Consider the following 20721-nt stretch of genomic DNA (forward strand, 5'->3'; position numbering starts at 1 on the left):
GAACTTGTGATCTTCCTGCCTCAGTCTCCTGAGCTACTGTGATTACAGGTGCATGCCACCATGCCTGGCTCATTGGACCACAAAGCATGAATTTGTTCACTGGGATCTGATGGGTCTCAAAAGAACTGCATTTTTCCAAGAGCCTGATCTCTTCCCAGACAGAAGTTTACCCTGTGGGAGAAATGGATTCTGCCATTACTTTTCCTATTGGGTCAAAGCAAAATGAGACATTCAGCATTTGGTGACTGAATTGGGAAATGAATAAATAAATGATCCTTTGCTAATAGGAAGACAGCAAGGATTTGGAAAACCCTAAAGTTATTTCTTCTTGGTCCTAACATCTAACATATGTCATAGGATTTTTTTTTCCCAGAATAATGGCAATCACATTCCAGGTCTTTGATGGTTCCCCTGTAGCCATACCTAATCTCATCCCTCACTGAGCTCCCACCCCATTTTCTCTCTATCTTATCGCAATAGACCCTGAATCAGTGTTATTTATGAGCCTTTGTTATCTTATCCTCCCGACTGTAAGTTTCTTGAGGGCAAATCTGCAGTGGTATTCATCATTGTACCCCCCACAGGATCCAGCACATAGGAATGGCAATAATAACACTGTCACAGTCACAAAACCCTTCTGGTTTATAAAATGCTCCCAGCACACCTTGTGTTGGGGGTTCCCAAGCTCCCTGCAAGGTTGGTAGACATGATAAACATGATAAAACTCTCTTTGCAGCTAAGAATTGAAGTTCCAAGAGATTATGTGACTTGATCACAATCAGGCAACTCGTGCATTAGAGATGCATCTCAAACAATTCTTTTCTGCCTTGAGCCAGAATTCTTTTTTTTTAAATTTTTTTTAAAAGAGAGTGAGAGAGAGAGAGAGAGAATTTTAATATTTATTTTTTAGTATTTGGTGGACACAACATCTTTGTTTGTATGTGGTGCTGAGGATCGAACCTGGGCCGCACACATGCCAGGCGAGCGCGCTACCGCTTGAGCCACATCCCCAGCCCCAAAATTCTCTCTGATTTACTTTTTTAAATAAATGGATGAATGGATGTCTTAACCAAGGAAGTAGTGCAAAACAGAAGATGATGTCAGGATCCTAGATAAACTTAAAAGTGTAGAAGACATACAAAGTTCACCCAGAGTCCAAGTGTCTCTCAAAGTCCTTAAGCACCATACCAACCCCCACCAGCCTAGGGGAGGGGAAAAAGGCTGTTGCTCCATTCCTGCGGCTGACCAGGTTGACTAATGGCAATTCTCTCTTGCAGATCTTGACAGTATCAGGACCACCCGAAGGAGGAACTCGAGTGACCATCCATGGCGTGAACTTGGGCCTGGACTTCTCCGAGATCGCTCACCATGTGCAGGTGGCTGGTGTGCCCTGCACACCCCTCCCAGGGGAATACATCATCGCTGAGCAGTAAGTCGGCCCTAGCTGGCCTATTTCCTATTAATGCTTCAGGGTGGAGACACTCCTCTTCCTTCTTTGGGGCTTTTCCAGAATCCATCTCCCATCACCCCCTTCTGCCAAGCAACCTGTCCTAGAAACCCTCCCAGGGCACTCCTACCCACCTCCACCTTCAGAAGGTGGAGTTTTGCTTGATTTCCTGTTCCCTGACTCCTCGGGCATCAAGGCTCTCGGCACCAATCCTGCCCTTCATTCAGTCCATGCCTGCCCGCTGGCATGACTGAGCCAGTTTCCCGACAAGCTCAGGCTCCTCCGTGGTCTCCCCAGGCCCCTCCTGCCAGCCCCCATTGGAATGCATCCTGCACGGTGGGCTGCGGGCAACAATTTGTTTGGTGCATGGTGCTCTGACAGCAGCTTAATCCGAGCAGGGCCTCCGCCGGAGCAAATTCATTTATTTCACTAAGGGAAATGCCAGCTGGAAATTAGAAAATAGGCATGTAGTGGCGGACAAGTGACCGGGGCTCCAGGAGTGACATATGTTCCAATTTGGGGTGTTCATTTGGCAGTGGCGGCCGCTGTGAGTTGGTGGGCAGGAGGTGGGCACGAAGCTGGGGATGAGAGGATGGAAGGCGGGATGCCACCCCTCCACAGGAAGACGGGAGGGAGCCATCAGATCATTCTGCCTGATTCGCCATGTGAAGTTGGGTCAAGTGATTCCACTGAGGATGCAGCTTTGCATGAACTACTTGGAGCATAACAGGAGCTTGACTTTGGGGCAGGGGTTTCTCCTCCCTTAGCCTCACTCCTCTGCAGCCTTAGGTCCTCCCCTTTGACCTCCTGAGAACCAACCCTCAATAGCAACCATAAAAATCTCACCACTGTATCTTTCTTTCATCCGCTCGTTTCAGTTAAGATAATATTTTCTCATCCATTATCTCATTTTTAATTGCTCAGGGCCCTGACCAGGAAATTATTGTCATTGCCATTTTGCAAAGCAAGAGAGTGAAAGACTCAGAGAAGTGAAATAACTATCCCCAGTTCACTAGGCGCACAAGGCAGAATTCGAGTTCCAGTCTTTTGACCCCTGGTCTAGGGTGCTTCCTTTCCATAGCAACTGTGGGCAAGACTCCTAGACAGGAGAGGCCTGAATATTCCATGATTCATCGGCATGTGGCTTTGAGACTCCAAGGGACCATGATTCAGTATGGCCCAGAGAAGTGTGAGAGGCAGAAGGGGTGAATCCTCAGACTCTGGGTACTAGGTGATGGATACTGACCACAGATGTGGAAGTAAAAGAGCTAACTTGATCCCTTCAATCCTTGCATCCAATCCTTCACTGACAACATTATCCTTGCAAGGGATGAGACTTGGCGGAAATGCTGGCTAGGCCTACAGGAAAGAGATGAAAGAGGGTGACAAGGAAAATGACAGAGTTGGTAAGAGCTGCCGGGGAGGAGCCAGGACAGCCTTCAGAGGCCCTCACAGCCAGACAGTCTCCACAGAGGCCAGTTTTGTGCCAGACTACACTAGGCACTCAGTCATCCTGACCCCAAATCCACCCCGGCCTCGAGGACCTGCCTTGGGCCTCTGGATACAGACCAGACTCCAACTTGTTGGAAGGGTAGGAGGGGTCAGACTTTTAGCTGAGAAGTGCAAATTGCTGGGCAGCTGGACCACAGAATCTCATGAGATGTGGAATTAAACTGCATTTTAGCCCCAGCTGCTGTACTGACCAGCCCTGAGACCTCAGCAAGCTGTCCAGTCTCTCCGACCTTCATCAGCCTAATGTGCCATACAAATGTAAAGAAGTTGAGTTCTGTTTATGAAATCCAACGCACTGCATTCACCCAGGGCCATGACGGAGAAAGTGTCAAGAGAAACTGGAAGTGAGGATATGAAAGGAGCCTTAGTGGGTGAATGGTCACCAAGATCCCTTGCCAAGACTGGTGGTGATCCTAGAAAACCACTGCCATCCTCGGGCATGGGACAGGCAGGAGGCTGTGAGCACACCCTGTGCCTTGCTGGATGCAGCCCTGGTTTCCAGCCGTGCCAGACTCATTACCACTCTCGAGGTTTCAGAGTTTGTTAACATCATTAAAGCCTCCATCCCGGGTAGTGAGCAGCAGGCACAATCGTTACAGATGTCTGCAAGAGATGAATTTGGCTAAACGGGCTCAGTGCAGAGTCCTGGGCACGGGCAGCATTAGCGGGCACAGTAATGATTCACCATATGTTTGTGCCGTGCCATCTATCACTCAGCAATTAGGTTAATGTTGGTTAAAGGGCCCTGCTTAGTCCTGCAATCAGCACCCCACAGGTCTGAGGAGGAGCCGGATGGTTCAGTCACAGGACATTTTCTGAGTAATGGGACACAGGTTGAGGGCGCTCTTCAGTGCCTCCTGGGATGGGGGCTCTGTGCAAGGCAGACTAAGTTCAGACCACCCTTCCTCTTGCCTGCTTTATATACCTGTGGACTCAGACCCAGCTGGATGGATGTGAGATACATGTGCCTACCACACCAGGGAATAGGCGACAGTCACACCAATCTGTGGGAGGTGGTTGTGGTATAGAAGCTAGGGCACTAGGCTAGTTAGTGCCAGGAAACTGGAGGTTAAGATGTAACTCAGCTATTTGTGAACTAAGTGGCTTTGGGTAAGTCACTTTGCTCTCTGATCCTCAAATGTCTCATCTGAAAAATAAATATGAAGAATAGATGATCTCTACAATCAACTGGATGGTCTTTGGGTTGCTGAAGCAGTCTGTCTCCTGGAATCTGCAACATCCTCCATTAGAAAGCTTATCGGTGGCACTTATGTATCTCCAGAATACTCTGTCAACCAGGAGTCAAACCTTCAAATGTCAACACTAGCTAGTTCGGTCTATCTCCTCATTTTACAAAGAGAAAATCTAGACATCTCTAACTGGTGCCTCCTGATAATACATAGGGCCTGGAACCACCAGAGACACAGGGAGGAGACCAGGAAGGTGGGAAAACCCCTGAAATCAAACCACAGCACCCAGCATGTAAAGCCTAGAGGAGGAAGTCACATGCGCCAAGGCCTATGGTGGGTCCACAATCAAGAAGGAGGCAAAGTGGTTAGCTCTCAGAGCCTCAGGAGACCAGCTGGGTCTTCCCCACTACGCTCTGTCAAAACCTCAACTCTGTCATGGCTCCCATGTATGTACTGTCCCCTCCCTACAGACATCCAAAGCATTCCATTAAATGCTGTGTCAATAGAATGGAGTGGTCAAAAGTCCATGAGCTTTGGAGTCCAACTAACCTGTATTTCAATCGGCCACTTACTGGAATTGTGGCTATAGATAAATCACTTAGCATCTCTGAGCCCAAGTGTCACTGTCTGTAAACTGGAGATACCAAGACCCTCCCGATAGCAGAGTCGGAGGATGGCAGGAGATCCTGTTCACATTCCCATTCAGATCTTAGACCTACCCACCCAGACCCTTGCCCATGGCCTCCTGCTCACCACAGCCCTGTCTCACCCACTCCCTGAGCAAGGAAAGAGCTCAGCTGCAATGTCCAGGAGGACAACCTGGGCTAGCTCTGGGTACTCACTGCAGTTCAGCTTCAAGCCCCTTCCTCATGTGCCACTGTGCAGGGACATTCAGAGCCAACTGCAAATGCTTAGCATTGCACGGATCAGGGAGCTTCCATTCCATCTGTTGTTCTTCTCCCAGGTTCTTGACAATACACGATGAACCCATGAAAATATCCTGGGAAAATACAGTGCACAGAAGCCCTAGCCCAATGTCAGCCTCCTACAGGGACAGCGGCACAGGGCCACACGAGCACTTCTCCTTTCCTGGACAGGCCCAGGAAGTTTCAGTGTTGCCCGTGACCTCTCACGTGTTCTCCTGTTTCCTTTTTCCCCATTTTCAAGCCAGTGATGATTTCTTCCCCTTATTCTTCTCAAGGATCGCTCCTGCAGCGTCCAAGGGCAAAGGAGTCAGGAATAAGTGAGCCCTGATTAGCAGCGGGGAGGGGGCTTATCTGCCTCCTCTTCTCTCCCTGCCCCCATCGCCTCCATAAATAGTGGACTCTCCTCTGCAGCTCATTGAGGGTGCAGGGCATGGATTATAGGGTAGCAGGGACCAGCCGGAGCAGGTGCCAGCGCCCACGAAACAAGATGGAGGAGTTGCTACTCCACCGCAGGTAGCAGTAGGAAAGGAACCGCACATTGTACGTTAAATTAAGCTTCTCAAATGCTCCACTAATGAGCTTTAGGGAGACAGTTACGTGTCAAATACTAATTGATCATCACCATCCTGTTTATTCAGGCTCATCATTAATTTATTTATTCATAGAGAAAGGGAAGGGAGACTATTCTTCCATGCACGTTCAGTACTTTCTTGTTGCATCTAATATGCTAAACGTAATAAGACAGTTATTGCATGTTAAGTAAATATTCGCCAGGAGTGAAAGTACTTATTTAGGATTAACAGTTATGAAGGAGATGGAGACCAGCGGCATGCCGTGTGTGTAAGCATGCAGCGTATTTGTTTAATGCAAGTTTTATTACATCGAAATGAAATCTCTGTTTAGTTACCTTCCTTCCTAGAGAAGCTGTTGAGATAAGCATCACTCAGTTAAACATGGATCTTCCCCACCGTGCCAGGATAATGCTGGGGATTAGCAGAGAGGGGGCCTGTTTTTCCGACTCCCCACTAAGCAAACCTACCAGAGACACCAGGCTGCTCAGAACTCTCAAATGGTGTGGGAGACAAGGAAGATTCTTCCTTCCTTCCATTTCCAGCCTAATTTTTGCTGAGCCCAGAGGGACCCTCTCCCATCCAACTCAGGTCCAGGCGAGAGGTACCCCAGGCCCTGATTTCTTCAGGCCCTCCCCTGTCCTCCAGCTGACCCCCCCTTGCTAAAAGGCTGCTGCGGCTAAGGCATCCAGTTGTCTAAATGTGACTGTGTCACTTATCATAGGCGCCAGGGAAGTCTCGCTGGGGGTATTGATCTGGGCTGCTTAAGAGAGAGCACCACACACCTCTCCCCGCGAGCTCTCCTGTTAGTGTGAGACAGGACTTCCAGCCCAGGGCCAAGTCCACTCTCTTGCCTACCAGCTTAGTGTGCTCAGACCTTGATTAAGTGGGAGTCTGGTGTCCACTGCTGGCCTAATGAACTCATCCGCCTCCCACCCCTTCTCCTGCCACCACAGATCTGCACCCCTCCCGTTTTCCTGGGAGCTCCTGTTTAGAGCTCTGCTCTCCCTATATCTCACCAGATTATCTATCCCCCTTTTAAAAACTCACTGCAGGAAATAGACCACAATTGAATCAACTTGGCAGATAGGCCTCACCTGCTCTTTTAGAGAGAGTGGCCCTGTTGGCTTGTCACATAGCAGAGGATACCAATTAAATTGCTGCCGCTAGATCTCTCTGTTGGACATTCAGTCTATTCCACCAATACGGGGAATCTACCCAAGGTTAGGCACCATGCTAGGCACTGGGGAACACAGGCTTGGTCACAGAATTCAGCAACATAGTATAGCAAAGGTACACAGGGCTTTAGAGTAATCGAATCCAACCTCCCACAGCCCAAATGAGAATAAAGCCCAGAGAAGGAAAGCCCTGTATCCCAGGTCACACAGCTAGATGGGTGACCTAGCTAGGTTCTTGGTTCAGCACTCCTGAAAGACTGTGACGAGTCATTCACTATGACCGGATAGGCAAACTGGCAGGGTTTGCTCACTGGAAGGTTTGCTCTCTTCTCAGGATCGTCTGTGAGATGGGCCATGCCCTCGTGGGAACCGCCTCTGGGCCAGTGCGCCTGTGCATTGGCGAGTGCAAGCCAGAGTTCATGACCAAGTCTCATCAACAGTACACCTTTGTGGTGAGTGCTGGGTTGAGGGCTAGGCTGCGGGTACCCAGCAAGGGCACACACACACCTGTTCCCGACTTCTCCCAAGAAGGCTCCACATGCCCCTCCCCTCCCAAGCTTCTCCCAAACTATAGAGAAGACCAGAAAAAGAGGACTTCTGGCCTGTCTTGCTGGAGTGGGATGGACGTGTGATTAACAAAGCTGTGGAGACGTTGGAGTCCTGGGGGGGGCCACAGGTCAGAGTTCTAAATAAGGCCAAATGGAACTTTCTTAGAAAGTGGATCCTAGATGTGGAGGGCTGGGGGCTGCCCTTTGTCCCTTCAGTGTGATATCTTGGACTAATTACAGCCTAATGAGGACACATGGCCTGAGGGACCTAATTCAATGGGTCCATATTTATCCTCATGTTTTGTTTTCTGCCAATGATACTTGAATGAGATCTAGCGGGGATGTGCCTTTGTGCACAGGGCCTAGGAGGGCGTGGCTCTATGTGTCAGTACGGTTACACACACACACACACACAGTTACACACACTCATGCCTGCAAACACCTCTTTATACTCAGCCACAGGTAGTAGGATCACAAAGGCTTTCTGTTAGGCTGGCGCTAACTTCACACAGAATCAATAACTTGCTTCCAAGGCCCCGGTGCGTTCCAGGGCGAAATTCATACTGAATCAATAACTTGTTTCTGGGGTCCCGTAGTCCCTTTTCTAACACTACTTACGTTGCCACGTTGAATACTTCATTAAAAGTTTTAACACTAGCAGATGGGGTCAAACCAACCTTGCTAAGGGTTTTGAAAAATCATTAGGCCGCGAAATTCTCTTCTCTCTCAAACATTTTTACTGCTGATTTTAGGTTTTCCAGGCCTTTGTCTTCTCATCTGGGCATTTCTACCTTTTTCTCGTACTTTCCTCTCAGAATGGAGAGTACCACGGCCTATCTTGGGCCTACTGCAGATGAGAGGCAGACAGAAGAGTGAGATGAGGAGAGAATCGTCCATGGGAGAGCTGGTGGGGCTTTAGGAACAACCCAGCGCCCCTTCCTCCCTGGACAAGGGAGCAAACTGATGTCCAGAATGATCCCGAAACGTACCTCAGGGCCCACAGCCAGTGAGTGAGTGGCTAATACAGACTAGAGTTTTTACCTGTGTAGTCGTTCAGTTAAATGTACTTTTCCCTCCATTTCCCTCTAGGCAGAAGTAATTCCTCTGTGATGTAGGCCAGCTACTTAGTCCATCTCAGCCTAGACATGCCTTTTATGTATTAGGCTTACTCTTATATCTCAGTGAGTTTTCTAGAAAGTCCCAGCCAGCAGCATGCCACCCTCTTGGGGAGGGCGGGAGAAGTCATATCTGACATTTACTGATGGCTCTCAGCACTGGAAATCCTAATGTGCTTAGGGAGGGATAAAAGGCCAAGTGTACAGACCATTTGTGGAGGGCTGTAGGCTCTTGGCTGCCCAACTTAGGCAAGGATGCTTTATTCAGCCTTATCGATTTTGTGCCAAAAAAATCAGGACAGGCTCTAGATAGAGAAGCATTTTCAAATTGTTCTCAATTTGTAAACTAATTGATAGATTAGTCAGTGTCACCTCTGCTTTCCCTTCAATGTTATGAGCATAAGACTCCCCAGGGAGTTAATTAATTCCAATACGTGGCCTTCTGCCTTCCCTGGACATGCCCAGAGACTCTTAGAAAGGGTTTCAGCTCCTGAGAGGGCACTTGGGACTGCAAAGCCCAAGAAAAGTACCTCCACTCCTAACAGGACGACAGTCCCTTCTTCTAACTTTAATTCTAACCCTGGACCTAAGCTGCAAGTATTTCTCTGCTTCTTCCCAAAGAACCCTTCCGTGCTGTCACTCAACCCCATCCGAGGGCCAGAGTCTGGAGGCACCATGGTGACCATCACAGGCCATTACCTTGGTGCTGGGAGCCGCGTGGCCGTATACCTGGGCAACCAGACCTGCGAGTTCTACGGGTGAGATGAACTTGAAACCTGGCTAGAAGACTGCCTCTGGATCTTGTGCCCACACGCTCCTCTGAATGTTCCTGCATAGGCCTGCCCCATTGCCTCCGTGTTATTTGCTACTTCCTGGGCCCAAACTGTTCCAGCCATTGTGAGACATACAATCCACTTGTCAATTTATGTCCCATGCATCACAGGGACTGGTTACTTCAAAAAGTCATTGGAAGTGAGGGCCATGAGAAGGTTCCTAGGAGCTCTTCTAGTCACCATGAGAATTGGGCATTCATTGAGTCCCCACTATAGTGGCTTGAGAAACATGGAGGCTGCATGGTCTGCTTTTTAAGCACAGATACTGATGCTCCAGGAATCCCCTGCATTTAAAAAAAAAAAATGAACACTTATTATTATCAGCCACTCCTATGAGCCCTGGAGATGCAGAGACTCCTGAAAGAATTCTGAAAGACTCCATGCCTGAGAACTCAGTTTGCCCAGTATTGCCTGACAATAAACTATAAATTCTACAAAAGCAAGCACTGTGTGGTAATCACTGTGCAGAGTAAGTATTCAATGAATATTTATTGACAGCCTGACCAGACTGTCTACAGTCTAGAAAAATCCAGATAAGAAGGAATTCACAAAGCCCATGGAACCTAACCCCTGCTCCACATTCTCTAATCTACTTTTCCAATGTGTTCCTTCCCTGACCCTTCTAGGGTTGGGTCTCAGGTAAAAAGAGGGCACAGGTGAGGGGTGTGAGCCATAGCATAGAGCATAAAGGAACAGCAGAAATTTTCTGGGCCACACCTTTGACCAAGGGAAGTATCTTTTCAAGCCAAAGGGCACTCCCTAGTCCCCATGCCTTTCTTCTCAAACATCATGTTTTCTTCCCATCAGGAGGTCCATGAATGAGATCGTGTGTGTCTCACCCCCATCAGCCAATGGACTGGGCCCGGTCCCGGTTTCCGTGAGTGTTGACAGGGCCCGTGTGGATAACAGCCTGCAGTTTGAGTACATAGATGACCCTCGCGTCCAGCGCATTGAGCCAGAGTGGAGCATTGCCAGGTGAGGCTAATGGTGGAGTGTACCTGGCTGCCAAGTGGCATGACCTCTGTGGCCCAAGGGTGGTTCATGGGAGGGATCCCAGTGGTCCAGGTTCACCATTCCAGGTTTGAGGGATCTCTTACCTAATCTAGCCTCTGCTTGTCCTCAGCGGCCACACACCCCTGACCATCACAGGCTTCAACCTCGATGTCATTCAGGAACCAAGGATCCGGGTCAAGTTTAATGGCAAAGAATCTGTCAATGTGAGTAGCCATTGGTCCACCCCAGTCCTCAGTTATCACAGTTCCCTGTGATCTATGGGTCAGGCATAGAGACACCTAGATACTGGAGGGGGAATCGGCTCAAGACTCTGGGCCTGGAATCAGGATCCCAAATACCAGAGCTTTAAAATCATTTTTATAATTACAGATAATTTCTTGTCAGAGGTGATATATTGAGTGTATAGTTTCAGAGCTTATGACAGAGCATAAAAGGATTCCTGTTTTATGGCACGTTCCCTTCAAGGTTCATTGAGAAACGCTGGGTGGCTGGGGGAGAGATTCTGGCTCCGCGTGCAGACATTTCTAGATTGGAAGCAGGACTCTGCCATCTGTTAGCTATACAACCATGATCAAGTCACTTACTCTTTCTGATCCATGTGGTACATGGCGGTGCTAAGACTCGCTTCGCAGATTTGTAATATGGCAGCCCTTGGCCAATGCTTGGTTGGCACTTGATAAATATTAGTCGCTTCAGACAAATAATTCTGACCTTGCCCAGAACCTAATTGCTGGGATGATCAGGTTGAACATTTTACTTTATTCCTTTGCTCAGGGCCACATAATTTTATTTCCCACCCCACCAGGGTGGGTTTTTGTGAGTTTAAAGAAGTTCTCTTATTCTGATGAGAACAGAATATCTGATAAGTTATCATAAAGTTTTCAGTTTGCTCTAGTGGCTCCATTTCACTCTTAAAGCCAGTATTTTCTGAAATATTATTATATTCACCATTATAGCCCAAAAGATGCTGTCAAGGCCATTGATTTTCATAGGCAGTTCTGTGATTACTGCTCTGACCTTCAGAGGACTGGAGGGGCTAAAGATGGAGATGCCAAAGATGGTGTCATCTCTTCTCTTATCCTTGACCATTCCCAGCATGCTTAGAGACCGTTAAAATACACTAAATGATGGAGTGCTAGAACACTGGACCCGAAAAGTTCTCAGGGATCATCTGGTCCAGCCCCCTCCTTGCATAGCTGACTGAGGAAACTAAGGCCAGATAGATAAATGACTTGCTGCAACCACAAAGGTGACTGGTGGCAGGGCCACGCTAGATCCCAAGCACCTGGACTGTTCATAACTAGACCACAGCAATGCTGGTGAGCCAGGTATTCCCTTATGCCAGAGACATAGGAGCACACTTCAGAACCCACCACAGTTGGTCACACACTTCCAGTTAGGTGAGCACAGGCCTCTTCCCCCGGGTGTAGGCTGGAGCCATGGGGAAAGAGCCTGTACCTCATTTGGCTTCCGTAAGAATCTTAGTGTTCCCAGAAGCTCACAGATCACCCCCATTCCCAGGGTCTGCGGGAGGAGGTGAGACGTGGAACCGGGAACAGTCCCAGACAGCCTTGATGGACCAGCCATCTCCCCAAGAAAATTAAACACATGTTTTAAAATAGAGTTTATTATTATTCAGACACAGCAAGGCCAGAGTGTAGTTTGTCCTACACACAGAGCCGAGTTCGAGAAGAAGGGGGCCATGCCATGGGGGCCACGTGGGGAAACCCCAGCTCTATCAGGACGCAGAGGGAGAGGAGAAACGGCAGCTAGAGTCTCTGTTGAGGTCTCTGCAGGAAGGGATAGGCATGCAGGGCCAAGGGTTTCAGATCAGCTGGTTGGAGTCATTTCAGTGGCTCTGTGCATAGGGACTGTCCTCCCTGGTTGTTTGGTACTGAGCCCTGGGGTGATTAGGGAATGTAGACAGTGACTCGGTGTAAAAGGAGATGGTTAGAAAGTGGGGCTGGGTTGATTGGTTTGCATCTGAAAGGCATGTCCCTGGCCAGCAAGTCCTTTGCCATCTCTAGGAATTGGCAGCTCTTTCCAAAGAGCTGGGTCCTAGATGCCAAGCTTCAGTATACAGAAAACAAAGGACATAATGACCACCATACACAGAGAATTTTCTAGAGTGAGTACCTGAGTGACAAGAGTGACCCCCGAAGCCCACAGTCTTCATCCCAGGGAAGCCAATGGGAGTGAAGACTGATGGGGCTTGAGCCTCAGGTCCCCGCGCCTCACGAGGACTCATTGGCAGCCCTGGCAGGAATCTCCCCAGCACTTTCCCCAGCCCCCCACACCATGGATCTCAGGGTTTCAAGGAACTAAGATTTAGTTCCACCTCTGGAGAGCTGGGGGCCCTGGGCCTCCCTGCCTGGAGTCCACAGGCCTGCAGGAAAGGCCTGTGGGAACACAGCGTCCCTAAGTCTGGCCCCACAGTGGGAAGCTCAGACCTCTTCCTGATCCTCTGCTTGCAGGACAGAGGGAAGGAAGCACTTTGCCCGCCCCGCCTCCTTGTCATCACCCCTTTCGGGTCCCATCTCAGCCCACCCAGAGCCCTCTCTCTTGCCCTTTGGGTTTCGAAGCAACCCGAGGGGATGGCGAGGAGAGCCAGGGCAAAGCTGCAAAGCCCAAAGGAATGTTTGGCAGACAAAATGCGGATGCAGCACAGGGCAGGAAACACAGAGGCCTCTTGTTTGGGACTGATTTGCTTATTCACAGGGAAACCAGGAGAAGCCGGGAGGCCGGTGGGGACAGAGGATGGAGAGACAACTCTGAGTAAAGCTGGTTGCTTCCCTCCTGAGCCAGGGTTTCCAGTCCTTGGCTCCACTCTACCTATTTGACTGCAGCCCTTGCTTTCCTGTGCCTCAGTGTCCCCAGATGCAAAATGAAAAGTGCATCAAGTTCAAAGGGAGCTGCAGAAGTGTGCAATGAAGAGGGCAGGAGTGGGTACCGACCGCTACTACAGCGTGAAGGCCCCAGTGAGCCGTTTGGTTTAAACTGTGGAGCTCCCTCTGGAAAGGGAGGGTTAAGACTTGGACTTGAAGCTCTGACATAATCTCTAGATAAAATCTCTATGCAAGTGTCAGCTCTTTTGCAATTTCACACACAAGTCTTATTTCTGAACATGAAGTCCGTGTGTGTGTGTGTGTGTGTGTGTGTGTGTGTGTGTGTGTTGGCCAGCTACACAACACGTGTGGGGCCCTGCCGGGACAGTATGTACTTGAGCAGTCCGAGTTCTCAGAGATGCCCTTGGCTATTCCTGGGACCTCCTGGCTCCCAGAGCTGAAACTGAGCTGTGCCCAGTGGGAGCCAGGGGATGGGGCAGGAGTCTGGATTTCCTTCCCAAGGCCTGCATGAGTCCTCTTTAGTGGTTCCTTCAGTCTGGCTGCCACCTGGGGCAACTCCAGAACTAACCACCAGAGGAAAAGGCGGGTGGGGGAGCCAGCCAGGATTTTTAAATGGCAGACCAAAGAAAAAAGGAAAAAGGACAACATGAATTCAGTGTCAATTCTGTAAGAGAGAGAGAGAGCGAGATCCTGGGTAAGACGTGGAATTGCACAGTCCTGTTTATTCAGTAAACACTAACTGAACACCTACTATGTGCTAAGCAGGGCAAAGTGCTCATCTCATACCACTTTCTGCTCCATACTACCCACCTGCCCACACATCCTACACTGCTTCTGTCCTACTTCTTTCTCAAACATCCCCTGCTTCCTCACCCCCAGGCCCTTGAAGTGCTGTTCCCTCCTGGAACTTGTTCCCCCACACCTCCCTCTCTTTGTCTAGATAAGCCTTCTCATTTTTGAGATTAAAGTGCATTCCTTTCTTCCAAAGGAAAACTTGGATGAGTCACCACCACCCTGCAGCAGGCCATCCTTCCCCCATTCACACACACTCCCAGAGTCCCTGATCCTCCCAGGGACTGTGTGTTTCACATCCATTCTTGCATTTCAGCATTGTGTTGTGCCCTACAATGCCGCAGGCTGGTTTAATCAGCAGTCTGCCCCCGGGGTTGGGTCTGTTTCACTCTATGGCCTCAACTCTTAGCACAGTACCTGCCACAGATAGCAGCTCCAGATAATGAGTGAATGAATGAATAGATAAATGAGATTAAAATGCACTTCCGCCCAAATGCCACCACCTCTCATTCAGAACCCCACTATGTGATAAAAATAAGCAAGTAACCCAAAGCCAGCAAACTCAAGCAAGCAGAGAGTAGGAGACGGGCTGTTGGATCCCGGCCTCTGCCCACTGGTGCTCACATTCGAATACTCCTCTCTGGGTCTCATAGGTGTGTAAAGTTGTGAACACGACCACCCTGACCTGCCTGGCACCCTCCCTGACCACGGACTACCGGCCAGGCTTGGACACTGTGGAGCGGCCAGATGAGTTCGGATTCGTCTTTAACAACGTCCAGTCCTTGCTGATTTACAACGACACCAAGTTCATCTACTACCCCAACCCCACCTTTGAACTGCTCAGCCCCACAGGAGTCTTGGATCAAAAGCCAGGATCGCCCATCATCCTGAAGGTGTGGGTCTGCAGAGAGGGGAGTTGCCCCCCCCATAGACCATGGTGGGACGGAGCACCCCACTTCTCCTGCTTGTCTCTCTGCTCCTCCTGTCTGTGCTTTGGACCCTTAAAGCTTCCATCTCCCAATGGGCAGAGCTTGTTTGAAGGTATTGACCCACTGAGCCACGTAGAGTACAAGTGGGATTCTCAAATAATGCTTTCCACGGTCTGCTGTTCTGGGGAACTTGGGGAAGCAGAAGTTCTGCAGAGACTTGGGGGTAACTGTTTCCTTGTCTGTGCCACCTCTGTGGCCACAGTGGTCTCCACACCAAGAGCTTGTAGTCTCCAGATGCTGTCCATCCAAGAGTTTTGTTACTCTACCCGCCACTTTGGTTAAATCCCAGGGATCCTCCCCTAGATTTTTCCTTTTCAGGATTTGGTCTTTCCTACTCTCTTCTTCCCTTTCATTATCTCCTTCCTTTGTTTTCTCTCTAAATTGAGGCTCCAAAAATCCTACTATGGAATCATTTATTGGTTCTCTCATTGCTTTCCTTCCTCTTCCTCTTCCTCTGGGCTCCTGAGTGTCTTTTTAAGTACACAATTAGCTTCTGTGGGCAGGTGTCAATCACTCCTATTAAAATGACTGTTCTCCACAGGGCAAAAACCTCTGTCCCCCCGCCTCTGGAGGAGCGAAACTCAACTACACAGTGCTGATTGGAGAGACCCCTTGCGCTGTCACCGTGTCTGAAACGCAGCTCCTCTGCGAACCCCCCAACCTCACAGGGCAGCACAAAGTCATGGTGAGTGAGCCCCTCTTCTGTTTCTTCCTTCTGTCCCTCCTCCCACCACTGTGCATGCATGATCTGTCATAAAGAAAAGCTCTCTCTTCCACCTCGTTGCCTGACTCACACCCTCAAGTATCTCCTCATCTCCATGTTCTACATTGAAATGGTTAGAAAGTTTAGCACACAAGAAACCGAAGGCAGATACCAAGGCAGGAAGCTGCTCTGTATCCAAATCTGTACCATGTGGTTGTGATCTGTCATGTCCAAGGATCTGATGGCATGCCAGGGCTCTACACCTGTGTGCATCCGTGTGCGTCTGTGTGTGTACAATGCACAGGTTCACGTGGGCGGGATGGTGTTCTCGCCTGGCTCGGTGAGTGTCATCTCAGACAGCTTGCTGACCCTGCCAGCCATCGTCAGCATCGCGGCCGGCGGCAGCCTCCTGCTCATCATCGTCATCATCGTCCTCATTGCCTACAAACGCAAGTCTCGAGAAAATGACCTCACGCTCAAGCGGCTCCAAATGCAGATGGACAACCTGGAGTCTCGCGTGGCCCTGGAGTGTAAGGAAGGTGAGTGAGGCATACATACCTCGGCTTCTCGGACCCCCATTCTCCACTGACCTTATCTCCCTCCTCCTTGCCCATGAGTTCCATCTTCACTGTCAATCTCCCACCGCCAGCCTCGGTTTTTCCAGAAACTTCCTTTGCCTCTAGGGCCACAGAAGCCCTATGAAGAATGCCCACAGGTAGCCAGGTGAGGTGGTGTACACCTGTAATCCCAGTTATTGGGAGGCAGGAGGATTGCAGGTTTGAGGCTAGCCTGAGCAACTGGATGCCATCTCAAATTAAAAAATAAAAATGACGGGGCTGGGGTGGTGGCTCAGCGGTAGAGCGCTCGCCTAGCATGCATGAGGCACTGGGTTCGATCCTCGGCACCACATAAAAACAAACTAATGTATCCACCTAAAACTAAAGATACATAAATAAATAAATATTTTTTTAAAATAACTGGGGATGTATCTCACTGGGAGTAGAGCACCTCTGGGTTCAATCCCTAGTACCACAAAAAAAAAAAAAAGAATGGCCACAGGTGATGAGGACCCAGGTCCCCCTGAACCGTTCTTGTCCACCCCCTGCCCTCACTCCACTCACAATCTGGCTGACACCATTTCCCTTTCAGGGACTCTATGCCCCCACAGTCAGAGCCACGCTGATCCATTGTCTCAGGCTAGATCTGCCCAATGGAGCATCTGGCTCCTGTTTAGGGCAGAGTCATCTTCACAGAGTGTGGGAGCAGCAGCCGGAAGGCAGGAGAGCACCTCACCTCTGCTGGGCCCTGTCACCTCCCCCAGGGTTGGTTCCTATCAGTACTGCAGGCTGAGCTTGGAAGGCCACGCTTGCTGGCACTCCTGGCCAGGAACCTGTGTGGGAATGGGGATTGTGATGGCTCCCGGCTCCCACGCAGCGCCCGTCATGGGGTGACTAGTGTACCTGGCATGCTCCTGAGCTGAGGACCTGGCAGGCTTTCTGGGTAAACATCTCAATTAGAAATCAAAACATTTCTCCTTTTGTTGCAAACGTCATTCTCAGAAACAAGCCCTCTGCTGATGGAAGGGAGGTGCTGGCTGGGAGAAGAGCGGCAGAGGCTCTCCTGGCGCCAGGCCCACAGGGCTCAGGCATCAAGGAGACAGGCCCAGGGTGAGACCTCGGAAGCCCTGTGCTGCCCGGGCTTGCCTGTTGGCCCAGCATCTGATGACCAGGTCTTCCCAAGGTGTTCGCATCTTGATTCATCCTCTTGCTTAAGAAAGGGCAGCAATTTGCCTGTTTGGGTCTTTGCCAGAGCCCCCAGCCACTTCTTTACCTGCTGCTAGCTCCTCCAAGAGGGTCTGTACTGAATGGCCCAGTTTGGGGTATTCTTCCTTTTTCTTTGTTTTAACCACATTTTCAGTATGTAGGAAGAAAATCAAAATTATAGACAAGCCCAGGAGACAATACAAATTGCCCATCTTCTTAGTACCTAAGAAAAGCAGTGTGTCTGTCAGCTTTCTGTCACTGTAACAAATACACGAGATAATCAGCTTATAAAGATAAAAGGTTTTTTTGGCTTGAAGTTTTAGAGGTTTTTGTCCATGGTCATTTGGCCCTGCTGCTTTAGGCCTGTGATGAGACAGCAGGTCACGGCAGGAGTACGAAGTAGAGCTGAACTACTCACTTCACAGCCAGGAAGCAAAAGAGCAGAAGAAGAAGAGGCTGGGGCCCTGCTCTTTCCTCAAGGGCCTTTTCTCAATGACCCAGGATCTCCCTCCAGTCCCCAATTCAAAGGTTCCTCTACTTCCCAATAGTGCCCACCTGGGGACCAAGACTTTAACCCATGGGCCTTTGGGAGACATCTAATATCCAGACTATAGCAGGCAACCTAGGAATTTCTTCCCCCACCCAGATGCTCCCTTCCCACCCGCCCAGTCTCTGCACCCCAGTTCCCCTTCCTTCATTACAAAGCCAACCTGTCTCACTCACTCCCACAGCTTTTGCTGAGCTCCAGACAGACATCAATGAGCTCACCAGCGACCTGGACCGCTCAGGAATCCCCTACCTGGACTATCGTACCTATGCCATGAGGGTCCTGTTCCCGGGCATTGAGGACCACCCTGTCCTGCGGGAACTGGAGGTAATGCCCATCTCCCTGGATCAGCCGCCCAGGAGGGATGCAGGACAGGGTTTCCCAGGAAGTCCAGATGGGACTCAGCAGCATAGAGTAAGGTGACCCGTGAGGCGGGGCCAAAAGTCGATCCCAGCATGACAGCAGCGGGGCTGTCAGGAATGATCATGGGCAAAGGGGGCACCCGGGCATTTGGGGACAGTGACAGCACAAGGAACATTGTTTGTGAGCTTTTAATTAATGACTGAATTAATGAACTGAGATCCTGACTCATTCTAGAATGGATTTAAGGCGGCTTAAAGAAAGACTTGGGACTCTGAGAGATTTGTTTGCTCACTTGCTGGTTTGTTTTCCGGAAGTTAATAAATCAGGACAGAGGAGATTAAGGGAAGACTAGTAAACGGAAGAAGTCTGAAGGGTGATGTCCTGTGGTATCTTGGGAAATCACATGGTCCCCTTGGCGGGCGGCTCGCGGGGCCCAAGCTCCCTGCCCCCTGTGGAAGGCCAAGGCAGGTGCAGCCTTCAGACCTTTGCTACATCACGGAGCCTCAGGGTGGGGGTACTTACAGGCCTCATGAGAGGGTCCCATCACCAGCAGGCCCTGCTGAGAGCCTGGGGTAGGAGGCCAGGAGCCTGTCCTCTGAGCTCTCGCCCCTCCACGCCTGCCCCAGGTGCCGGGGAATGGACAGCAGCACGTGGAGAAGGCCCTGAAGCTCTTCGCCCAGCTCATCAACAACAAGGTGTTCCTGTTGACCTTTATCCGCACCCTGGAGCTGCAGCGCAGCTTCTCCATGCGGGACCGGGGCAACGTGGCTTCCCTCATCATGACTGGCCTGCAGGGTCGCCTGGAGTATGCCACTGACGTCCTCAAGCAGCTGCTGTCTGACCTCATTGACAAGAACCTGGAGAACAAGAACCACCCCAAGCTGCTTCTCCGGAGGTCTGACCTGTGGCAGGATGTGGGAGGGTGGCCCGTATCTGTACAGGGACATGGCACCATATTCGATGAGCCCCTGTGGAGCCTGAAGATTCCATTCCCAAAAAAAATGGTACCTGGGCAAAGCAGCCTGTCTCCTGACATCTCCGAGGGCAGGGTCTGTCTGACCTTCTGGCCATCCCAGGGGACTGCAGGGTCTGAAGTTACCCATGTATGACAGAAGAGCCCGTGCCTAGGCTTGGAGTTCAGCTGGAACCCAACCCTGCTGCCTGCTAGCTCTGTGATCTTGGGTCAATGGCGTAACTTCTATGTTGTTTAGTTTCTTCATAGACACAATGAGGTAGTCACTAGCCATATGAAATAAAATAGAAATTCCTCTATCATGCTGGCCACGTTCCAAGTGCTCAGTGACCCGCCATCTATGTCCAGTGACCACCATATTGGACAGCATAGACAGAAACCATTTCCATCATCGCAGACCTTTCTGAAGGACAGCGCTGATTTAGAGAGTCCGTGTGGCTTCCATGCCCAGCTCTCTGGATTGGGATCATCAGCATCCACCACAAGCCCCAGGTGCCACTTTCCTGGCAGGCGAGAGGGTTGGAGACCCTGCCACCCCTGCCTCCCAAGGCCACGGGGAACCACACATGGCTCTGGAGCTCCTTTGGGCTTCAGGAGTTGGAACGCCCCCTCTCCACTCAGCGCCCCTCCTCCCTAGCCTTCTGCTCAGGAGGTCTCAGGCTTCCAGGCCCCACGTGGGGTGAGGAGGGAAGAAGGATGGCTTTGTTTTATGAGTACTGAGCCCCCATCCTGCCAATCTGAGCATTAGAAACTCTCATTAAGAACTGTTGTATTTAAATTAGAGCTAATCTCAGGCACAATGCGGAGAGCGGGTGCTGGGAGGGCCCGGGGAGAAAGCTACAATTTCTTCTGCCATTGTCACTCTCTCCCAGCCCCAGATTGCTGAGCAGCCCTGGCAAATGCCTGGGATTTACTGCAGCCAGAGGGTATAATTTGCACCACGTGCAGGGAGTTAAAATACCCTTCAGGCATCCCCATTTCCAAGGGTCTGTCATGGCTGCTTTGTTTCTTCCCAAGTGCCCAGATCTGCAAGCCTGGGAATGGGGGAGGGGAGAGAGAAGCCATTCCATTCGCAGAAACAGATCTCCTGTTGGCTAAACTCTTAAGCACTGCCTCTACCTGCAGGGCTGGGATCTGAGAGCCCTAAAGACAGCAGTAATGATAGCTAATATTTACATAGTGCTTGCTGGGGCGCCAGGCGTTATTCTTAGCACTTTAAATGAATTAACTCATTCGATGCTAGCAACAACTGTGTCAGATAGGTGTCATGACTGTCTGCACTTAGAGATGGGGAACTTAACCCGGAGAGGTTAAATTACTTGCCCAAGGTCCCTCAGCCAGTCTGAGAACCCAAGGCAGCCTGCCTCTGAGCATTTGGAGGGGCAGGTACCAGGGATGCAAAGCAGCAGAGAG

At 50.3% G+C, this 20721-nt stretch overlaps 1 protein-coding gene across 1 annotated transcript in view; it reads left to right on the forward strand.

Annotated features, from left to right (window-relative positions):
* The window catches only part of Plxna2 (plexin A2), a 207775-nt gene that overhangs the window by 168813 nt on the left and 18241 nt on the right, over positions 1–20721 (forward strand). The window contains exons 13-22 of the mRNA XM_071600112.1: positions 1278–1429; positions 7157–7274; positions 9107–9243; positions 10126–10293; positions 10442–10535; positions 14624–14863; positions 15501–15644; positions 15967–16201; positions 18157–18299; positions 18962–19230. Of these exons, the coding sequence (XP_071456213.1) occupies positions 1278–1429; positions 7157–7274; positions 9107–9243; positions 10126–10293; positions 10442–10535; positions 14624–14863; positions 15501–15644; positions 15967–16201; positions 18157–18299; positions 18962–19230 (1700 nt within the window). The remainder of the gene's footprint in view (positions 1–1277; positions 1430–7156; positions 7275–9106; positions 9244–10125; positions 10294–10441; positions 10536–14623; positions 14864–15500; positions 15645–15966; positions 16202–18156; positions 18300–18961; positions 19231–20721) is intronic.

The sequence above is a fragment of the Marmota flaviventris genome, chromosome 12, assembly GCF_047511675.1.
Source record: "Marmota flaviventris isolate mMarFla1 chromosome 12, mMarFla1.hap1, whole genome shotgun sequence".
Lineage (NCBI taxonomy): Eukaryota > Metazoa > Chordata > Mammalia > Rodentia > Sciuridae > Marmota > Marmota flaviventris.